The 16,468-nt window shown below is 36.6% G+C and overlaps 1 protein-coding gene across 15 annotated transcripts in view; it reads left to right on the top strand.

Annotated features, from left to right (window-relative positions):
* The window catches only part of PKP4 (plakophilin 4), a 244,100-nt gene that overhangs the window by 174,594 nt on the left and 53,038 nt on the right, over positions 1 to 16,468 (top strand). For 13 of the 15 annotated variants that reach the window (XM_058715194.1, XM_058715190.1, XM_058715186.1 and 10 more), the window contains 3 exons: positions 9,786 to 9,917; positions 10,028 to 10,218; positions 12,623 to 13,175. In XM_058715194.1, the coding sequence (XP_058571177.1) occupies positions 9,786 to 9,917; positions 10,028 to 10,218; positions 12,623 to 13,175 (876 nt within the window). The remainder of the gene's footprint in view (positions 1 to 9,785; positions 9,918 to 10,027; positions 10,219 to 12,622; positions 13,176 to 16,468) is intronic. The other 2 variants (XM_058715192.1, XM_058715191.1) reach the window with 1 other exon arrangement.

Here is a 16,468-nt window from a genome sequence, read left to right as displayed (position 1 = left end):
AGCCAGGTCATGATCTCGCAGTCCGTGAGTTCGAGCCCCGCGTCAGGCTCTGGGCTGATGGCTCGGAGCCTGGAGCCTGTTTCCGATGCTGTGTCTCCCTCTCTCACTGCCCCTCCCCCGTTCATGCTCTGTCTCTCTCTGTCCCAAAAATAAATAAAAAACGTTGAAAAAAAAAAAAAAATAATTCTTAAATATTCATTAAATCAGAACATTGTGTGGAGACCAGCAAACTACTGACCTTTCTATCATTTGATTAGTTCTTATGGAAGTTGGAGATCAACCTGATCTTGGAATTTAATAAAATTGTCATGTTTCCTGTCAGCTCTTCTTTCTTCTCTTTTCATATCTGGGTCAAAACGATCACATACATTTTTCTGTCAACAGAAATGCAACAACCACTACTGGAACAAGCAAACAACAAACTTTTGTTTATCACCATTGGAGGTAATTCGGGTACTAACACCTCCAGAGGTTCCCAACTTTGTTGTACATTAAAATTGCCTGCGGAACTGTTGAAGTCTGGGGCCCGAAGCAGGCATCAACTTTTTGAATATGCCCTGATGATCACACAGTGCAGTGTGAGAATCACTGCCTTACTCAAAAGTAAATTAATTTAATTACTGGTAATTAAAGAGAAGAATTAAAAGTTTATCCTACTATCCTGTACAGATTATTTTTAGGATAACCAAATAATCCTGGCCATTAATAGCTATCTTAAGGTATCTAAATACGCCAAAGGAATTCCTGCTGATAAATGTAGAAAGAACAATAAAATTAGAAAAATCACCAATTTGCATGCTCTAATGAAATGGTTCAAGCAAAGATTGTCAGTGTATGCAAAAACCACTGTATTTTGATCCTGGCTGCACATTAGAATCATCTTGGGAGTTTTTAAACTCCTAATATCTTAAATATTTAATATTTTAAATCTCTAATATTCAGACCACAGCTTGAATTGGAATCTCTGGGCATGGGACTCAGTCAGTGATAGTTTCTAAACTCTGCACCTACCCCATCCCAGGTGATTGCAGTGTGCAGCCAACATTGGAAACCATTGCACTAGGAGACAGGTTGATGATGAACTTGAAAATATGGAGAGATGGGGCTGCCATCACTTGAATTGGCTGACTGATCTTAGCAACTCTAAGCGTTACAGTATGACAAGATGTAAAGTATACAGCACCATCCATAAAGTATTCTAACCACAAGAGTTTGACCTGAAAGCTGCTAGCTCTAACTTTCTGTTTATAAGACATACTGAGGTTAGAGGATGTTTTAATGCCACCATGAGAAACCTGCACACAAGCTCGGAATGTGGAGCATCCTATGAGTTTGTTGCTATGGTTCCCTCAGTAAGCCAAGAACATGAAAATGAGGGTATGAGAGCCTCTTTTTAGATTTAAGGTACTTAAGTAGCAATCATAGTCCAATGCCATCAGTAAATCTTATTTCAGCCTGACTAGTACAAGCCAACTGAAGAAAGAAATTTTTGAGACATCAGGAAAATTTGACTGTGAACTCATTATATGGTGGAATAAATGTAGTTTTGCGAAGTCCTTATTTTACAGAGCTACATATGGAAGTATTTAGAGTTGAAATGATCTGATGTGAGGGATCTGTTTTAAAAGTCTATAATAGTAGAAAAGAAAGATAAATGGAGCATAAAAAGTATGGCATAATGTAACTTAAATTGGGGAGGTGGTTTGTTGATCTCTCTACTTTTATGAAAGTTTGAAAACTTAAATTTTAGAATACTTGAATACAAATTCTTTAAACAAAGGGTTCAGCATACTGTGGGTTAAAGTAGTACATCAAAGTGGCACATGTTAAAGCCAGCCAACTGTTGGTCATACTCCCAAGGTTAGCTGTGACACAAATGAAACCACTCTGAGGTAGATGAGAGAGTTTCTCGGCCAGTGGATGCTATTTAACATGTATTTCCACATAGTTGGGATTTTGTTAAATGAGTCCTAATTTAAGCAAAATTTTCTGTAAATGCTGGACATCAGCCTTTCTGCTAGTTTAGAACTCTACATTTATCACTGTGTTTGTGTGGATTGTAAGTAATTTCATTGTACATATCTCGGCCACAGACACTTTCACAGCGTAACTAGCCATAAGGCAGTTGCACTGTAAAGATAAAATCACGAAAAACAAAAGAGGGACATTCACTCAAAGGACATAATGAAACATGAAAAATGAATAGCAAAATGTAAAAGACTACTACAAAACACAAAATATTTGAATACATTCAAAATGTGGAAGGTAGAATCATGGCAGTACTGACTTTATTTTGTGGGTTGTACCTAAGCATTTGTCTTCAAAGTATTTTGTTGATAGTATTAAACACTTTTTTTTTTTTTTGCTTGTTGATGTGTCTCCTCGTTTGGCATCACACTTTTTCTTTTTTCACTAAAATTTCTTTATTAAGAGAGGCATCAGATTTCAAATGCTAGGATGCGTATTTGAAACTGAATTTTGTGTTGTGCTGTGATAAGCCTTGTTTGTTCTTAGCATATTGTCACATGTCTTTTGATAGATGTTCCAAAGTTCTGTGGGAAATGTGGGTGCAAACCTCTGCGCCACGGTACAAACCATTATGAGGGCTACGATTTACGTAATATAAAAATAGGAGTAGTGCATCACTGGAGAAAAGAAACCAAATTGTCAGCCAGTTATTTTTATTTTATTTTTTTATCTTTTATGGCAAGATTTCCTTATGGCCAATTAAACAGTGAAAATGTTTCTGTTGAAAATGCTTATGGTAAAGTGATCTGCAGGAAAGATACTTACAGTAAAAGTATTGGACATGGTTCATGGATGTGTGGCAACCAGCAAATAAGAGTATTTGCAGTTTACTTTAGCAAATAATGTATCTGACCATTCCTACACCATTTACACATAATATATGGGGATGGATTACATACATCCCTCAAAGACTTAAATACAGTGATTTATGACTGTATCAAAATCTCGTATCCAGTTCTAGCCTCTAACCTTTCATGTTTAATATAAATGTATTAAATAAGTATTTAAGTGTTCTCATGCTCTTAGTGATATGTGAAGAAATATTCTGTTAACTACCTAAAATAAAACAAATTATCAAGTTTAAAAGCTCCTTCTTTTCTGTTACCATCTCTGCAACACACAGAGCCATACTTCCTCAGTGAACAGTCATTGCTTTGGGAAATATCAAGGAGGCAGGCTATCATCTGTAACTCCACATTTCATTCTTATGGCAGAAAGTTAGTCTTCATTTAGGTTTATCTTGATAATCTTTACCAAAAAAGATAACCCAATAGAAAATTATAGAAAAACCTAGTTTCAGAAGACCCATTCATTTCTTATGGTAGTGAATATCCTCCTTTACAGATTTGTCTGGGTCTTTTTAAAGAATTTTTTTTTTTTAACAGAGGGAATCTATCTTATATCTCCAGCTATCAAATATATCCACTTTTATATTTGGTAACACTTTTTCCCTAAGGAATAAAGTGTGTCCTTGGAAAAATATTTGAATGATTTTGAGCACTTATTTTTCATAGACATTACCGTAAATCCTTTTCTTTTTTCAGCTTTCTCTATAGGAAGCAAGAGGCCCAGGGCCTTTCATGAGTACCTACCTGTAAACTCAGTGTTGGAAATTTGACATGTATGATCTACTTCTTTTCATTCTTACATTTCTAAACTCCTTGTGTTTCTAGTTTTCCTCTTACAGATATAAATTATTTATGGTAAGTATGACACCTGTATTTTAATTCATGCCTAGACAAAAAAATACTTGATAAATACTCATTTTAATATGACTATTTGCAAAAATTCCTTTTTTTTTCTAAAAAATACTTTTAATCATTTTGTATTCCTGAACGGAATTCAGGAATTTTACAATATTATGAACAAAAGATCTCTCTCGTGACATATAAAACTATAAAATACTTTACAGATGTGTCATTATAGAAATTGAAGAACGTGCTTTATACCAGCTTATGTAGATACAAAGTTTGCTTAAACCATGAAATTGAATCTTTTACAGATGAGCTTTTACAGTGGCTTTCAAGACAGATTAATTGATGTTTAGAGCAAAGTGTAAAGTGAACTAGAAGATACTTCATTAATGGTTTCTGCTTTCCAAGACGTTTTACTCAACATTTTCTAGATGAGTAAAATTTTTGGAGTCTTTCTCTTAATGTTTAAAAGACAATATAAGCATATATAAGACCCAGAAACCTAGATACACTCGAGAACCAGACTAGAAATAGTTTCTGTAAACATGATCTTCTGCCCGTTCTCATAAGTTTTTTACTTCCATTAAAGCCCAACTTTTAAAGGATATCATATGTGGGTACAGGTACACACACACACAGTAATTTATATTTGAGTCAACAAACTCTGGGTATCTGTAATATTCTTAAAATATCAGTCAACATCTATCTATGTCTTCTATAGACCAAAGAATGTTTTTATGATTCATGTTTCCATTGCCCTATTTACATTTTTACTGTGCAACAGTATTCCCCAATGATGTCATTTCCCCCAATAATTGGGTTACCTGCTGTAGAAGTGACTCATGTACATCAAAGAAGTTACTGAAGAGAAGTGTATTCAAGGCCATCATCGGTGTTCTCTTCCAGAATTCGGCCTAGAGCTTTACTTCTTAGCCATAGAAGGCACTGGACTATTTCTACAGCTCTGTGGATAGACTCCTTTCTGAGCCTGTAGCCCTACAGGAAGCCACAGTACCATGGCCAAGTAGGAAGTTGAGTCCCCATAAGACAAAATTTTCTATTCATATTTTTCATAAAGTGTTGCCATTCTGAATATGAAGGCTAACTTCAATTCACAGTCCAGAGTTAGAAAAAAAAGTGAGATACTCCATTCCCTTAGCCATCAAAAAATCATCTGCATTCATTCTATTAACCATCACAGGAGTCCTGCAAAAACTCATATTACACTATCTTTTATGCAAGGGCAAACCTCTAGACACCATAGCAACTCAGAGCAGGTACAAACAAGGAGATTCTAGCACAAAGTTACAGTATGCTGGACTAAGACTAGTTACAGGGTTATATATACTAAAAATCTCCTTACTGATCTCTGGGTTCCTGTTTCCATGGTAATTTTACACCTAGCATAGACCTCTGTTTCATATACTCTAAACAGTAAGACACATAGATTAACAAAGCAGAGGAATTTCAGTAATTTAAGTTCTTTAGTGAGACCTTACCCTGTTTCCTGAGCATATTTTTATGCATACTTGGTGTATATTTTGGACATACATCACAGAAAAGATAATACACTTTGTATTTTCTCTTTCACTGTAAGCTTAATGGGGTGGATAATACATAAGATTTACATAGCCCTACAGCATTATTATCCCTTACCCACTAATATTTTTCCTAGCTGCAACCTTCTACTTTTTCTAGTTAATTGCCTTTTTTTTTTTTTAGTGATATTGGAGCACTCAGAAGAAATGTAATAGGCAAGAAGGGCCATGTTTCCAATAGTCTCCTAGTCGTAAACACAAATGGGAGATTATCTCATTCTACCTTGAAGCTTGTTCAAATTCTACATTTTTAAACATGTATTTTCATGGAAAATGATAATTTCAGGTTTGAAAATGCCCCATAATGTATTTCTGATGTCCCACAAAGCATGTTTGTGAAAAAGTAACACATGTTCTTCAGTACACAGATTAAAGAAATAGCATTGACATTCCGTTTGTCATTTTTGCTCATAAAAATGTCTCAGTTGCATGTTCTGACTGTGCTAAATCACACCATGCCAACTATTTAATTTTAGTTTATAGCAATGAGCATGAAGTGATCCCATCCTGTGAGGCTCTGTGGTTTATCTGGTAAATTTGACTAGAGTCTTCTTTTATTCCACTAGCATGTGTTTTTAAAAGACATTCATTTTAGGCACACCTGGGTGGCTCCGTCGGGTAAGCATCTGGCTTCGGCTCAAGTCATGATCTCCCGGTTCATGAATTTGAGCCCAGCATCAGGCTCCACAATGACAATGCAGAACCTGCTTGGGATTCTGTTGTCTGTCTCTCTGCCCCTCCCCCACTTCCCCTCCCCCCCCCAAAATAAATAAACTTTTAAAAAGACATTTATTTTAGAGTAAGATTGCACAAATAGTGCATAATTAATAATTTCAAGCCTTACCTGGGTGCCTCCGCGGTTCAGTTGGTTAAGCCTCTGACCCTTGATTTCAGCTCAGGTGATGATCTCTGGGTTTGTGAGATCAGGCTCTGCGCTGACAGCATGGAGCCTGCTTGGAATTCTCTCTCTCCTCTACCCCTCCCCCGCACATGCGTGAGCTCGCTGTCTCGCTCTCTCTCTCAAAATTAATAAACTTAAAAATATAATAATTTTGAACTTTACCATACTACAATACGAATACTTTATTCAGTAATTAGGAAGTGGGTCTTCTTACCTTAGGTATAACATCTATGCATACATACATTTATATATGTGCATATAATTTGTGAATTATAAGTTTTCAACAAAATAGTAAATAATAGTAAAACTTTGAAAATTATTTAACTTCTAATGATTAAGATGTCAGTATCTTTTTGTCTTTGCATATGTAGATTACATTGGGCTTCATTACAGAAATAGAGAAATAACTGAAGACCTCATTCGTAGTTTAAAATTTGGTTGTTTTGTACTTCATATTAGATTAATCTCATTTATCTATCAACTTCTTAAAACTTACTTAAACATAAAAAATAGGGGTGCTTGGCTGTCTCAGTTGGTGGAGTATGCAGCTCTTGATCTCAAGGTTGTGGGTTCAAGCCCCAAGTTAGGTGTATAGATTACTTAAAAATGAAATCTTTAAAATGAAGTTTATATCCTGTTCTCTAAACCTAATTATTTAGATCTTCAAATTGGATTTGGGGGACACGGGAATTTAGTATTTTAGTACTCTAGTTAACCATCTCAAAGTCCTTTTCTATATTATATTGTTTGAGGCATTGCATTTCAAAGTATAAGAAATAGGTACTAACATTGAGAGGGTACATGGTTATACTACTTTCAGGGTAATTTTGTTTATTTTGTTTGTTTTTGTATTTTTTTAAGATACTAGTTCTGTTAAGTTTTATTTATTAGGGTGACCAGTATAGAATCCTGTATCTCACAATTTGTGCTTGTTCTATTTAAGATTTATTTTATCTTAACTTATCTTATTTTTAGAGAAAGTGGGGATGAAGGGCAGGGAGAGAGAGAGATAAAATCCCAAGCAGGCCCCATGCTCAGCTCAGAGCCTGACGTGGGGCCAGATCCCACAACCCTGGGATCATGACATGAGCTGAAATCAAGAGACACTCAACCTACTGAGCTGTCCAAGTGCCCCAAGATTATTTTAAATAGCTTCTCTTAAAGAGTTTAAATGAGCGCAATTGTTTGCCACATGGTTTGTGAGAAAATGTTCTGGGTGAGGAGACACAATTGCTGAGGTACAGATTTGTAGGGTGCCTCTTTCTCTTTTCCTATTTAAATAATAGCTCCTAATAGTTTTTTAAAAATGAAGAGGCATACATGGAACTCTAATGGGTTTTGGTTTCCATGGTGATAAGTTCTCCAATCCTGACACTGCATGCCACCTAGTGTTTCCAAGCCAAAAGCTTTGATGTATTGGCGTCCCACGTTTTATCTCGTACTAAACCTGAAGCTAAGAACTATCTAAACCTCTCTTCCTTTTGAAAAACGGTACCCTTTCCATGTATGAGAAGTCTTGGAGCTACCGCAGGGGTGCTTCCATGTCTGCTGCCGTTTCGTATTCAATGTCTCTGGGCTTCATTTGGACGAACAAAGCCCCGGTGGACTGCAGCACAGCCCTGCCTTCAGGCCGACCCTTGCATTGCTATTCCCAGGCACTCCAGTTCTACAGAAAACTCTAGTAGCCTAGCAAACTACATATTTTACTCAGTCCTGCGTAAAATTCCGTCAAGAAGTGCTATATAAGAGCGTGTGGAACCCTGGAACTTGTAACGCAAGACTTACAAATGAAGCAGATCACTCTTCAGGATCATCAGCCTGCCGGAGACTCAGATCATGTTTCAGTGTGTACCAGGGAAACCATACACAATCTGTAATCTTTATTGAAATTCCAAGCTTAAGAATTCAGAACCGTCACAGAACTCTACCACCTAGAAATGTCCTGTCAAATAATAAATCAGGAGACAGGTCGTTAAGAGCCTATATTAAGAATGTCAGTGAATCTTTCTGGAGGCTAAGAAACAAAACCTTGGATTGAATTCAGCGTCGAGCTAAAGGTTTAGAATGCAGTGGGGCTCCCGGCTCTCCTATAAACCTTGTATTTGCTTTCCAAACTAGCTTGATCAGCAGTTCCTAAAAGTTTCACTTCGCTTTACATAGATAAGCTGCAGCACTATGCCAGGCATGAATCAGCATTCAGTAAAGAGAAGTTGTTCTTCTTACTAGGAATTTGTTTGTTCCACACATATTTACTGGGCACCTACTGAGTGGAATGTACCATCCTAGGCACTGAGGAAGTAACTAAACATACCAGACGAGAGTCCCTGATCATGCTGAGCTTATGTTCTAGGGGAGGGAGGTATAAGTGTAGTAAAGAAGGGGCAAGTTGGCCTCCTGTGGTAAGATATTACTTCCTTAAGGAAATTTTTCTGAAGCTACTTTTCCCCAGGCACTCCCTCTCTTTCTCTCTTACACACACACCTGTCTTTTCACATAGCTGCATAGTTAGGGCCTTAAAAAATAGCTAAAGGAAGAAAGTCAGAAAGGAAAAACAAATGAAGACATTGAAATCCTTAGGACTCTGTGTTGGACTCGGAGTGTGATACAGACTTCATATAAATCTTTGAAGAGATAGTGAAGCCAGCATTCCTGAAAAAAATGTTTACTAGCAACCTGAGAGTTAAATTTGAGGAAAGACAGAGTTGTGAAGATAATCATAACATGGGCTAATATATTTTGAAGGTAATGGAGAAAAGAGGTCATATATGAATGGAAATGGGGACAGGCAGTGTAATTATACCACCTCAATTTGTATGCTGTAGCATACAAAAAAAAGCAGGAATAGGGAAGGAGGTAAATAGTTTTGTTTTTAAGTTCAAGATGGCACAATGGTACAGTTGGAAGGAAAATAAGATCATGGAAGAGACTGATTTGGCTAGAGAAAACAAGGATCAGGTTAGATTTGTCTGTATTCGTTTGGAAAGAGACTACAAGTAAGATAAGCAAATGGATAAAAAATTAAAGTTTCCATCATTTGTAAATCTGAAAACTCCGTACTGAGTTCCACTGATTTTAGATAACATGAAATATGACAGAAAAGCCTAGTTCTACCTTCAGAGGTTTCATTACCAAACTCAGTAATGTAAACACCATGCAAGTTTTTATTTCAAAAGTTTGGAGGTATGGAGGACCTTTTATTAAACACTTGGCTACTGTTCTGAGTTTGTTAGTCCTCTTGGAGGATGTCACCTGAGTGGTGAGTTTTCCAAGGAGGAACGAGGAACAAGGTCAGTTTTCAGATTTTAATTTAACATAGTTTGTAAGTTCACTTGGGGTGGTAATCAGGATGAACAACTTTCATGAAATTTAGGAAAACATATTAATAAAACGGGTATATGGAACACTTCCAGATAGAAAAGAGTAAATCATTGTGCAGTTTACAATGAAAATAGTCTTTTATTAACATATAGATTATAAGAAGGTACAAATATCTGAACCTTTTTTTAGCAAGTTTTTATGTAATATTGTCATTAGATTTCGCTGTTTAAACTTCTCTTCTTACAGATGTGCCAAATACTGGTATAAACAAACCTAGAGTTTCTGACGCTGTCCATCCCAACAACTATCTCATCAGGACAGAGCCAGAACAAGGGACCCTCTACTCACCAGAGCAGACATCTCTCCATGAAAGTGAGGGTCTGTTGTATTATCTTTTAAGTATTTGATTTGGTTTTCATATACGCTTTTTGAAAATGAGCATCCGAAGTGTAAAGTAAAGGTGTTTCCTGCTGGTTTCATTCCTGCAGGATCATTGGGTAACTCAAGAAGTTCAACACAAATGAATTCTTATTCTGACAGTGGATACCAGGAAGCAGGGAGTTTCCATAACAGCCAGAATTTGAGTAAAGCAGATAATAGACCACAGCATTCATTTCTAGGATCAACTAATAACCATTTGGTGAGGAATTCAAGAGCTGAAGGACAAACACTGGTTCAGGTAAGCCAAGAACATCAAGATCCTAGTGACGAAATAACCCCCCTAATTGAATATCTGTCATAAGTATTCTTTCTGGATTGATTTTATAGAATGGACAAAGTAGCGAAATCAATTTAATGTTATTAGAGTCTGTGATAGTAAAAAGAACTTTTAGGAATTATTAGCTTGTATCAGTAAATTCTAATAAATTCCAGATATAGGTGAGTAATTCTTCTAGAGGAAGCAAGTTTGGCATGAGAGGAAGAATATTGGTGGGGTGGGGGGAGTATTAGAAAACTAGGTAGAATGTTGCAGTGCCTTAGGTATTATGCGTTTCTAAAAATACTAGAGCTACAATATGTTCTAAAGAGTCCTAGAGGGTAGGGGCGCCTGGGTGGTGCAGTCGGTTAAGCGTCCGACTTCAGCCAGGTCACGATCTCGCGGTCCGTGAGTTCGAGCCCCGCGTCAGGCTCTGGGCTGATGGCTCGGAGCCTGGAGCCTGCTTCCGATTCTGTGTCTCCCTCTCTCTCTGCCCCTCCCCCGTTCATGCTCTGTCTCTCTCTGTCCCAAAAAATAAATAAAAAACGTTGAAAAAAAATTTTTTTTTTAAAAAAAAGAGTCCTAGAGGGTAGAACACTATTCCCACACCTGAATAAAATGGCACTGGCCTGTTGTAATCAAAATGCTTTGCCTTCATCTTTGGAATTGTTCCCTGAAATCACATTTATTTGCTAGAATATAGATACTCTTGCCTATAGAAAGTTGTTTAGAAGTGTAGGCATTCTGTTAAGTTAGGGTTTTCTCACTTGTTTGTCAAAAAAAGATTGCCTGTGTATGTACTTGTAAAACCTCCTTAGCTCCCGTATTCACTGCCACTTCACGGACTTCGATCCACCAGCATGTACCAAAATTCATCGAAGCAGTAGGATCCTGAGTGGTAGTAACCAGCGGGGATAACAGTCTGTCGAAGTACCCAGTGATTTCTCTGGAACTGAAAAATGCCAAGATGATCAAGAAGTTAGGCAGACACTAATCCTCTCATAATGTTGTAGAGGAAGCCCTGAAGGTAACACTACCATGGGCCAGGCTTCCCAGTGCCAAAGGAGAAACAGGAGAGGACTTTGGCACTTTGGTTCAACAGTTTAGAAGAAATTTTTAAGTATTGAGAAACATCTCTATATTAAAACAAACAAAAATAGAGTGCATGTTATTTTTTTCTTCTCCAATCATCATATTCCTAGTGCATGAGGGATGCTTTGATGGGAAAGTGTGAGAAGCTTTCGGCTTAGGTGAATTTTTATGTCAGCTGGTTTGAAGTCACACTTTTGAATAATAATTATCTTAACTACAGACATTTGTTCATCTCCCTAGAAGTGGTCATGTTACCTCTTTTTTCTTTTCTTTTCTTTTCTTTTTTTTTAACTTAAGGTAAGTTGATTTTGTTCCTAGAGCTGAAGAGTTAGGTTGCAAGGGGCAACCTGTGCAACTGAGCTGTCCCTTGAGAATAGATACACAGAGGAGCGCTTTGGACCCCAGGCCCTATCCAGACATTCATTTATTCCACATTTGATCACATTCCTTTCATTAATGGGGCCAACCCATAAGGACAAAAAAATTATAGACACTCCTCTAGCTACATTTAGATTGGTACATTCAAATTTTGTTTTGTTTTACACAAATGCGTTACCATGGCCAAAAACATTGACTCACAGGGAACAAAATAAATACATTGATCCAGTGACGCTTTACACTTGCAATACAGCGTTTTTTTAATTGTGTACAGTGTACTGATTCAACAATTCTGTATATTACTCTGTGCTCATCATTATAAGTGTTTCCCTAATTCCCTTTATCTATTTCATCCATCCCCCCATCCACCTCCCCTCTGGCAACTCCCAGTTTGTTCTCTGTATTTAAGGATCTGGTTTTTTATTCCTCTGTTTCTTTTTTCTTTGTTTCTTCATTTGTTTTCTTTCTTAAATTCCACATGTGAGTGAAATCATATGGTATTTGTCTTTCTCTAACTTACTCCACTTAGCATTATACCCTCTAGGTCCATCCATGTTGTTGTAAATGGCAATGTAACATTTATCTGTTGTGAAAATGCATAGGCAAGAGGGTAAAAAATATAAAGACAAAGGAAAAAGGAATATTAAGTATCTTCAGATCTCTCGTTATTAACTGATTCTGAGGGGGAAAAAGTTAGAGGTTAAACTACCAAAAAAAAAAAAAAGTAGACCAAGAGAAGCACAATAAGGACAAATTAATATCCAGCTCTAAAGCATAAAAAGGAAAGAAACTTAGACGCCTAAAATGAGCAGTGAATTCATGTTCTGTAGTGAGCTATGTGCATTTTGTTCTGTAATGACAGTGGACACAAAACCCTGGATAAACCCGTTCTCTTTTTTCCCCCCCCTTTCATCAGCCATCAGTAGCCAATCGGGCCATGAGAAGAGTTAGTTCAGTTCCATCTAGAGCACAGTCTCCTTCTTATGTTATCAGCACAGGCGTGTCTCCTTCAAGGGGGTCACTGAGAACTTCTCTGGGTAGTGGATTTGGCTCTCCATCAGTGACAGACTCCCGACCACTGAACCCCAGTGCATATTCCTCAACCACATTACCTGCTCAGCGGGCAGCATCTCCATACTCTGCACAGAGACCTGCATCCCCAACAGCTGTACGTCGGATTGGGTCAGTCACCTCCCGGCAGACCTCCAATCCCAACGGACCAACCCCTCAGTACCAAACCACCGCCAGAGTAGGGTCCCCGTTGACCCTGATGGATGCACAGACTCGAGTAGCTTCCCCATCCCAAGGCCAGGTGGGGTCGTCGTCCCCCAAACGCTCAGGGATGACTGCCGTACCACAACATCTGGGACCTTCACTGCAAAGGACTGTTCACGACATGGAACAATTTGGACAGCAGCAGTATGAAATCTACGAAAGGATGGTTCCACCTCGGCCAGACAGCCTGACAGGTGAGTTCAAGGTGACAGCACTACATAAAGCCCGGTGAGGAAATCTTCTGTGCAGTCGTCACCGAAACAGAGCATGATAAAGTGGAAAAAGCTCATAGTTTTATCTCAAAATTTATACTGCTGACTTCAGGCTGACTTGTCTTTCAGGCTCTATAATTCTTAATGCATGAAACTATATATACATTTATATCAACCAGAAATCTTTTGCAATGAATGCATTTTCCCCCTCCCAATATTAGGATATAAAAAGTACTTTTTTTGCATTTTAGAAACATTGATTGGAATTCTAAGCTGTTTGTTGGGGTTTGTGGGGGGTTGCTTGTTTTTGTTTTTTTTTTTTTTTTTAATGAAAAATTGTTCACCAGGTAGGCCTACCTATATCCAAACCTCTAAGTTATGTTAAAAAATGGTATCAGAATATCTCTTGAAATATTTAGCTTTTTTAAAAGAAATGCTTTAATGATACAGAATATGGATTTTTCTCACCTACTGCCTTGATTTTAGCATCCCAGTGGGAAATGCACAAAGCTCTTATGATTACCTTCAAATGCCATTCGGATTAAGTCAGAAAGACACCAGCAAGGTGCCTGATATTATAGCCATTTCCTCCAGGGTATTTTCATGGAGGGTTTCCCACCTAATGTATAGGCATTGTTCTTTTTATCAAAATGAAATTTATTTTTAGTTAGTGTTTTAAAATACATTTTTAACATGTACACAATGGTAAAAAAAAAAAAATTAAAGAATGTGTGTTTACATATGTATGTATTACAGATGTGCACTCACTGTGTTTTATACTGATGGGATTCTATTATATATTTATATATTGTATATATCTTATACCATGTAAATATGTATAATATATATGTATATCTTCTTTTTTAATATGTCTGAGAGCTCCATTCTGCCAATAGATGCCTAGGACCCTATTTTTATAGATGTATTATAATTTATCTTATCTCTTCCTTATTAACATTTAGGTTTTTTCATATTTAGGCATTAGAGACAACAATGTAACGTGTATGTAGCTAGCTCTGTATTGGTCTTGCATATTTGCACATAGATACTAAGATAACTGTGGGATCCATTTCTTGAAGTAGAATTGCTAGATCAAACTAGGTGCTTATTTGTTCTTAAAGAAATACTATCCTACCTCGTGCCTTCCAGGGAAGTTGCACAGATTTCTATTTCCACCAATAGGTTTAAGCATATCTGTTCTCCTAAACCTTCACTAGCACTGCATATTGTCAGAGTGCCTCATCTTTGCCAATGTTGTAGATTAAAAGCTGCACCTCACTGTTTTAAGTGCCCTTTATCGAGTTATGACTGATGTTGAAGATTTTACATGTTTATCAGCCTTTTTATTTCTTTTCTCCAAACCACAAGTTTAGGTTTTTTGTCTATTTTTAACTTATGAAAGCTTTTTATACTTGAAGTAAATTAGCTTCTAGTAATATACTTCTCGGGTATTTTTTCTATTTTGTAACTTGTCTTTTGACTTTGTTTTTGGTATTTTTTATTTACAGAAGTTTTTAATATTTTGTATAGCAAAATTAATATCATTTCCTTATGGCTTCTGGGAAAGGTATTTTCTAGTTGAATAATTTTGCATGAAGAATTCATATTGAACTAGATTTTGAGCTCAAAAGAAATTCCTAGTGGAGAAACCACCTCTTTTTCATTCAGTCATCAGAGGAGTGTACTTGACTTAGGTATTTTCTGGCATGCCTCTGAAAGTATGCAGCAAAGTGAGGTAGGAATCATTTATGAAATTCTGTCTCCCAAGGAAACCTTAAAAGATAAATAGTTCTGAGGATTTCTGTATTCCCCCCAGTGTACGTATAGAATAGCTATGCAGAAATCTATGTTTGCCGTAGAGTGAAGTGGAAACCCAGGAAGGAAGTGAGCACATCAAGTACTGTCTCTATGTTTAACCCTGAGAGGGATGATCTTCTTTGGTCTACAAAGCCTGTCTTCTGCCATCACAGGTGAAATTAGACTTTATGTTTAGAGCTAGCCTATCACAGATTTTTTGCCCTAATCTACTACAGTCTTGAAAAGAAGCAAAGGGTGTCCTTATAAAGGTTCTAGGAAAGCTCTGCCTTCCCATTGTCTCCTGCCTGCTTATTCTGAATGTGGATCCTAATTTGTGAATTCCTTTCTTTCATTCTTACTTCCAAAAGCCATGTGCTTATCATGATATTTATTATGGTTCTTGATCTCAAAGGATTAATAACCTGTTAATTGATAAGCCTGAAGCAATATTTTCTAGTAGATTCAGACACTTGGATATTTGGTGATCATAATTTAAGTGATGTGTATAAATTACTTCCTACAACAGAAAAATATCTCTGCCCTAAAATACTCATTTCAGTAAAATCATAGCATGTCAAGAAAAATTTTGAGAATATAAAGAATACTATTTGGGAGATAAATTTATGTTTATTTGCAATGTCTTAAATATAAAGATTTTAAATCAAAGGGAATATGTCATTGTAATAGGTAAACTAATGTGTATTTGTGGAATTGCAAATAGAAACTATTGGTTAGATAAATAATTTTGTAGATCAGCATTTTCCATTATTTGGAGGGGGAGATAAGGTTATAAAAAATTTGCATAAATGCTTCTGGAAAAGTTATTTCTAATAACAGTTATGGAACATATTTACTTATCTTGCAGTTTAAAAGACACTAAGTTACAGTGGACTTTCTACACTTAATCATTTTACTTAATCTATGGAGGCTATGTAATTTTATAATTTTTTAAATGTAAATCTGTAAGACTGTGTTTTGTTTGCATGCATGAGCAGGTGAACAAAATTAGTAGCCATCACTGTTACGTTACGCACAAAGATTATGTTACTCACGAAATAAAAGCCTTAGAATTATAGTGAAATGAACATTTATAAATGAAATGTTCATTTCACTATAATTCTAAGGCTTTTATTTCCCATTTCAGTCTGTCACATATAGCAATTTCATCTCACTAATAATCTTATAACAAGTGAATAGTTGCTGGATACTTTTTATGGTTCTCAACAAGCTCATTTGGTTTCCTTTCCCATGAAATTATAGTAAATACTTGCAAATATTTATAAATCATATCATATAGCATGGTTTCCAGTGAAGAATCCAGCCAGATTCTTGCATAGTGAGAATATAACATTCTGATTATGTGCAAAATGCTTTGTTTGAGGGCATGGCTGTTCAGCCAACTTCATGAGCATTCATTGCTCAGCTTGTTTGTGCCCAATTGTTGAGTGATCTACAGAGTATCACAGCAAATCACAAGT

The sequence above is a fragment of the Neofelis nebulosa genome, chromosome 2 (genome assembly GCF_028018385.1).
Source record: "Neofelis nebulosa isolate mNeoNeb1 chromosome 2, mNeoNeb1.pri, whole genome shotgun sequence".
NCBI lineage: Eukaryota > Metazoa > Chordata > Mammalia > Carnivora > Felidae > Neofelis > Neofelis nebulosa.
Note: the sequence above shows the minus strand (reverse complement) of the source record. Positions and strands in the feature narration are given on the sequence as shown.